This window comes from Sinocyclocheilus rhinocerous, unplaced genomic scaffold (assembly GCF_001515625.1).
Source record: "Sinocyclocheilus rhinocerous isolate Xijiao unplaced genomic scaffold, SAMN03320098_v1.1 scaffold771, whole genome shotgun sequence".
Classification (NCBI taxonomy): domain Eukaryota; kingdom Metazoa; phylum Chordata; class Actinopteri; order Cypriniformes; family Cyprinidae; genus Sinocyclocheilus; species Sinocyclocheilus rhinocerous.
In genome coordinates this window covers 376,694-384,086 of record NW_015640450.1, presented here as the reverse complement: position 1 = coordinate 384,086, position 7,393 = coordinate 376,694, and the positions used below count along the sequence as shown (strand labels likewise).

The 7,393-nt window shown below is 33.8% G+C and overlaps 1 protein-coding gene across 1 annotated transcript; it reads left to right on the top strand.

Moving 5' to 3' along the window:
* The first annotated feature begins 2,494 nt into the window (after positions 1 to 2,494).
* LOC107752851 (uncharacterized) lies at positions 2,495 to 5,557 on the top strand. The gene is made up of 3 exons (XM_016568918.1): positions 2,495 to 3,139; positions 3,802 to 5,258; positions 5,512 to 5,557. Exons 1-2 carry the CDS (start codon positions 2,513 to 2,515, stop codon positions 5,254 to 5,256), a joined length of 2,082 nt encoding a protein of 693 aa, XP_016424404.1. The 5' UTR covers positions 2,495 to 2,512; the 3' UTR covers positions 5,257 to 5,258; positions 5,512 to 5,557.
* The last annotated feature ends 1,836 nt before the right edge of the window (positions 5,558 to 7,393 follow it).

Here is a 7,393-nt window from a genome sequence, read left to right as displayed (position 1 = left end):
TTTTCAATACGTTATTACTGATAACTTTAAGACAATCTTAACTCACTACCCTGCTGGCTTTTGAGTAGAAAGTAGAATTTTGTCGCCAACTACATACAGTTTTCATTTATTCTGGGAACCATATTAATAAATTTAAATAAATATAAATTAATTAAATACATTTTTATTTATTTTTTAATTGATTATTTATTTAATTTATATTAATAGAATTAAGAAAGAGTTTGAGTTAGCATTCTAGATTCTCCTCCTCAGTCATCCACCTCCGCCCCTTTCAGATGGCAATAAAAACAGAGGCATGCGTTCATTTCACCATTCTATCAGACCTTAACCTGAGACTTGACGAAACGCTTCTCACTTTTCAACAAGGTAAGGCAATTTCTCAAAATTACTTATTATAACATATCAAATCAGGTCCCACTTTATATTAAGTGTCATTAACTATGTAAGAGCTTGTAACACTCCAAAGAGAAAGGAAAAAATGAAATCGCATCATATGACCCCTTTAAGGTTAGAGACAGTTTTGGTGGTATGGTTAGGTTTAAAAGGGAAAGCGGGAGATTCTTAGTGCATTCCAGTAAATTATGGGATATATCATAAATTAAATCAGCAGATAACAAATGCACAGTATATGTTTATTCATCTTGTTACAGCAGAGTACAAAGGAAAAAAGAAAATAAGAAGGAAAAAATTCAGTATACTGAAAAGAGCTCTTTGCAACAGATATGTCACATTAAAATACAAAGCGATACATTATTCCCCTGATGTCTGAAAATAAAACATGAAGGAAAATCTACAGCTTATTCTGTCAAACTGATGGATAATGATAAATAATTTGTTTCAGTCTTTTTGAGTGGTTTCTTTCAGGAGTTTGAAATATCTTGCCTAACAGATGTATACATGCTGCTTGACGTGTAGGAACAAACCTTTTTTGATAGTCCACTTTAGACATTCTACAAACAATAAGTAACTTTGCAACTCCAAGTGTATTAGTAAACTGCCTGCTTAATATCTTCTAAAAAATTATGATGGTCCCACAACAGGCATTGTACTGACTGTACTCTAATACTCAAATGAAAGTTAATTTACATGTAGTTGCAAAGTTTCAAAACTATTAGATTAGATTACAATTAATTAATAGTTTATCAACTTTAATACATTAATATACGTTACTGTTAATACATTAATATGTAATAAATTATTTGTTAATGCAATAATAGACAATATATAAATAGTGAGTTCCTCATTCATTGTCACAGTAATTAACAGTGTTATTGTTTAATTAGCTCATATGTAAAGAGTTAGCTAATATTTTAATGCTTTGTTAACAACTTATTAACCATAATTAATTCTTAATACTAGTGTAATTAATGTCAAATAATAGTTGATTTAAAGCACTTATTCAATGACATTTACCAATTTTCAATGACCTAATCTAAAGTGAGAACTATTTATGGTTAATAAGCTGTTAACAAAGCATTATCTAACTCTTTAGATATGAGCTAATAAACATCAACCCTTTGTTAATTACTGTGACAATGAATGAAGAACTCACCCATAATTAATTCTTAATACTAGTGTAATTAATGTCAAATAATAGTTGATTTAAAGCACTTATTCAATGACATTTACCAATTTTCAATGACCTAATCTAAAGTGAGAACTATTTATGGTTAATAAGTTGTTAACAAAGCATTATCTAACTCTTTAGATATGAGCTAATAAACATCAACACTTTGTTAATTACTGTGACAATGAATGAAGAACTCACTATATGTAAACAGTCTATTACTATATTAACTAGAGTTTATAAAATATTAATTAACTATAAGCCAATAGCTATCAAATGATTTGTAAATACTTTATTACTGTATACTTTTTATAAAGTCTTACTAGTGTAACCAATTCTTTAAATGTTATCTTTCATACTAGCAAGTATAGCGGAATCAGATATATGTGCAACGTGAGAGCATTGTCCTGACAAACACAAAAATCTCTATGTCAGATAAATCACAAAATAATGTGCTCCAAATATACCACAATTACTAGTATATATCCACTGACAATCAACTGGCAAACTCTTGCATAAACGCAAACGTAACTGTGTCGATAGAAAAAAACACAGACAATATATTGTGGCCATTAGAATTAGTATTCCACTAGGATTCTGTCTATTAAGTTAAGAGGTGAAATTTGTTTTCTATATAGGCATTTAATATAACTAGTATATATCCACTGACAATCAACTGGCAAACTCTTGCATAAACGCAAACGTAACTGTGTCGATAGAAAAAAACACAGACAATATATTGTGGCCATTAGAATTAGTATTCCACTAGGATTCTGTCTATTAACATTCTTTAAGTTAAGAGGTGAAATTTGTTTTCTATATAGGCATTTAATATGTAAGTCTCATAAGAGTTGCCAAATGTGCAATACAAACTACAACACAAAAGTCCTTATAGGACTTTTACTTTCAAATTTCATCTTTGTTCTGAGCAGGAACAGGAAAGTCATGAATTCTGCAATCTCAAAATCTACTCAAAGCCTTACAACTGCTGAGGACATGAGGAACCAAACCAAACTTATAATGCAGCCTTATGCCAACTGGGAAGAGTATCTGACTCCAGCACCTCTATCCATAGCCATCCTGGGAGAGCTGGTTTTCATCTCTTCCTCAACAGATTTCTCTATCAATAAAAATCCCCCTAAAGATGGTTATAAATTCATCAGATACCCTGATTCCTTTCGTGCTTGCCTCATGCAAGTGTGTAACTCTGGTTGGCACGCATTTAATGAGGCCCATACAAGCATGGATCAGATTCGCCTCCATACTGGCCAAGTTCCAAATTACATGAAGACAGCTGTGAAGATTCTGTTCCAAGGCAATGATGAAGTTGTTAAAGCACATCTTCCTGATCAGTTAGACAATATCAGAGTCATTGCAGATGAATGTCTGAAGTTGTCTGATGCAACTGAAAAGCGTTTCACTGATGTCATCAAAATTATTCAAGAGCTGCTGGAGGCTTGTGTGAATGCAGAGCACTTCTATGGGGAAGAGATGGAAGCCATTAAGAAGAAGCTGGAAGAGAGTAAACTGAGGGAGCAGTCAGCTCAAGAGACCAAGAAAAGGACTGAGAAGGCAGTGAGTGCCATGGAGACCTTTCGCGCTTGCCTCATGCAAGTGTGTAACTCTGGTTGGCACGCATTTAATGAGGCCCATACAAGCATGGATCAGATTCGCCTCCATACTGGCCAAGTTCCAAATTACATGAAGACAGCTGTGAAGATTCTGTTCCAAGGCAATGATGAAGTTGTTAAAGCACATCTTCCTGATCAGTTAGACAATATCAGAGTCATTGCAGATGATTGTCTTGAGTTGTCTGATGTTGCTAAAAGGCGTTTCACTGATGTCATTAATATCATCCAAGAGCTGCTAGAAGCGTGTGTGAATGCAGAGCACTTTTATGGGGAAGAGTTGGCAGCAATCAAGAAGAAATTAGAAGAGAGCAAACTGAGGGAGCAGTCAGCTAATGAGATCAAGAAAAGGACTGAGAAGGCAGTGAGTGCCATTGAGAAGGAACTGGATCAGGCTCATGAGAGCTACAAGGAAGCTCTGGATTCTCTCCCTAGTGGATGGGAAATGATTGGAATGGATTTTGTGAGTGGAATAACACGGCGCGTTACAGGCGTGTGAATGCAGAGCACTTTTATGGGGAAGAGTTGGCAGCAATCAAGAAGAAATTAGAAGAGAGCAAACTGAGGGAGCAGTCAGCTAATGAGATCAAGAAAAGGACTGAGAAGGCAGTGAGTGCCATTGAGAAGGAACTGGATCAGGCTCATGAGAGCTACAAGGAAGCTCTGGATTCTCTCCCTAGTGGATGGGAAATTATTGGAATGGATTTTGTGAGTGGAATAACACAGAGCGTTACAGGTGCGATTAATGGACTGACATCTGTTATATCTCAACCAGTGAAATTGATGTGTTCCGCAACAACACAGATATCTGATACTATGGGACGCATTAAAGATCAGGAAAAGTCTAGTGATTTGGTAGCTGAAATAAACGTATATAGCAAGTCGGCTGAAATTTTAAATTGTGCACAGACTATCCAGCAAATAATGAATGTCAATAGTAAGGATGATGACACTGACTGGACAAAACTGTATGATCAAAAGCATAAAACTACAAACACGGACTTCATAGCAAAACAGTTTGAAAGAATCAATGAAACTTTAAAGAATATCCCTGACTGCCCAGCAAAGGCACAAGCTCAGAAGTTATGCAAAGATGGCACAGAAATATGTAACCAGCTCGCAAAATATGCACCTGATGGCAAATGTGACAAAGTCAAAAGCACAGAGATAATAAAAGAGGTCTTGGATCTGATCAAGTTAGCTCACAGTTTTGATAGCAAAAGCAAAGACATCACAAATTCTCCAGCTATTTCTCCAAAGCCACCAATGATGTATAAAGAAGGAAACAAGTCAGAGAACATGAGTGCTTCTCAGAAGGCCACGGAGAATGCACGATACAAGATAGAGCAGAGCCGAGCTCAGCTGAACAAGACAAGAGATACCTATGAGAAGTGTGTGGAGAACCTAGAGAAGAACCAGAAAGAACTAACTGAAATCCTGGTTACTATGAGAAATTGTGAACTGAAAGAGATCGACTTTAAAACTACCATAGAGATGCTGGTTAAAGGAATGGATGCCATGGGGAGAGTGAAGGAGCAGTGGGAGAAGATGGTTCACTTCTTTCAGATGGTTTCCAACATTGTGAAAACCAGTCTGAGCAAAACTCTCAAAAACTTTGTCTCCACATCAGAGAAAACACAAGCCCTCTCCTATAATGCAAAACTCTTCTCAAAAGATCTGCTCTACACTCAAGCTTCCCAAGCCTGTAACATCGCTAGTCTGGTCCATATGATCTCTGGAACATACACAGATGTTTCCAGCAAGTACCTGATGGACCGTGTCAGTTCACTGGGCAAACTGATGGCCATGGATAAAAGTAAACCAGAATTTGAGCATGAGCGAAAACTGCTCCAGAACGGCTGTGATGAGGCACAGAAAGGGATTTTAAGGCTTGTTCTGAAGAATAAAGAGGGGTATGACCGGAAAAGCACTGCAAGACTAGAAAGGATCGATCAAGAATTCCTTGCCATTCTACCTGCTGCTCCTCCAGAACAAATCAAGAGTATTCAAGAGGTTGTTAAAGCTGGATTCAGTGAGGAAGAAGCAGACGCATATGTCTGAGTGTATGTACTGAAGAAACATTTTCTAGATGATAATATAGTTCAGATTGAAACTTTGTTTTGCTTTAACATGTAGTCATGATAGATAATTTTAGACAATCACATCTAGAAATATTTTATTATATAATATTATTTGACATTATTTGACAAATTATATGTCTTAATATCTTAATTTGACTTCTGTGTGATAGCTTTGTCTGTAAAATTGTTTAGGATTTCCGGATTTAAATAACTGTGTATCTCTATTGCTTTTCAGAAAATATGAAACAAGACAAAAGCCTTTTCTTTCAAACGGAACACCCATTACTGTCATCGCTCAACATCTGCATTTTTTTTTCTCTCAGATTAAGTGTGGAAAATTGTAGAACAAATTTTTTAGTATTTTGGATTTAGTGGAATTTTACTTGTTGTTTGCTTATGGATTTCTGTTTGGGTTTTAGTTATACTTCTGTTTACTTTTCTATCAAGAGTGTATTTCTGTTTAGGCATGTACTCTATGCGAATTTTACTGGAGAGCACAATTATTACTTTAGTTCTGGTTGAAGTTTAATTGTTCTTATATTGTCTTCTGCTTCTTGATTTTAATTACATATAATGAATTCTGCTTCCCAGTTTGTGCTTCTTTCTAATAACTTGTCTTGATTTAATCTCAAATAAATCGGTAACACTTTACAATATGATTCAGTTTGTTATCATTAGGTAACTTTATTAGCTAACATGAACAATGACAAATATTTGTTTTCACTTTATTTTGATGGTCCCTTTTGAACATTCTGTTGACAATAAATAACGTTGCACCTACAAGTCTACTAACTCACATTAGAGTATTAGTAGACGTTATGCTTAATATCTGCTAACTCTTTATTGTAATGGTCTCCCAACAGACATTCTACTGACTATAAGTAATTTTGCAAGTACATATCAATTTTTTCTAACCCTAACCCTACCAGTCTATTAATACTCTACTAACACTCTAATGAGAGTTAGTAGACATGTAGGAGCATCATTACCTAGTCAACAGAATGTGTTAAAAGGACCATCAAAATAAAGTGAAAACAAATATTTAATTCATTACTTAATGTTAATTTCAACTTTTACTAATACATTACTAAAATAATGTTGTATATTGTTAATATTATTAAAATGACAAAATACAAAATTTCATTATTCAATTGATTATATTAATTATTGCTAACAATCGCAGGCATATAGTGATGAAAATACATTAATATAAACCAAGAACTTAGGCATGGACAGAGAGATGAGCTGAACAGGATGTTATAATGATTCAGTCACATTAATTACCAAATAAATAAATTCTAATCTAAATTCTAATTCTAATATAAATTTAATCACCTGCAGTCTACATCTAGAAGCCTATTTTTTATGGATATTATTAATAATTCATATATATTTGTAAAGCACCTTTCACAATAAATATTGGTCCAAAAATACATTTAAATATTTTTTAACCAATAGTCTTCATTGTGATTGGCATGATGACACAACCTCAAGAGAGATTTATTACCATTATGATGCGTGACTTTGTCTTTAAGATATTATATTTAAGATTATAAGATATTTAAGATACTATATTCATGGTGGTTTAATTATAATACTAAGTAAATAGTCGTAGGTCTCTGTCTGGATGAACTGCCACTCACTAATCAGAAAAAAAATAGCCTATATAAAAATATATACAACGCTATGTTGCTATAGTCAGGTTTTTATTACTGAAAAGTGTTTTTTTCCTGTTACTTGCCCACCCCTTGATGTTGGGTTTCATATAGATCACATTTCAGTACCTGATACAATTAAGAAACACAATAAAAATCAGTAAAATTAGCATTTTTATCAGGCTGCTATGTTTAGGTTCAGTAATTTTACTCTAATGACAAAGTATAGGTCCTTCTCTATGCAATTAAACTGAAATAACTGAACATTTCAGACGGCATTTAGAGGCTTTTGCACATATATTATATTGAGTTTCATGTGGAAACAATATGAACCAAATAAATGTTCTGATACCATTCATTCACAGATAACAAAAGTATGCTCTAAGAACATTTTGCTTATGTTCCCATTAAATTTATATATATATATAAAAATGTTACAAAAAGTTTTTTTCTAAATGTTCT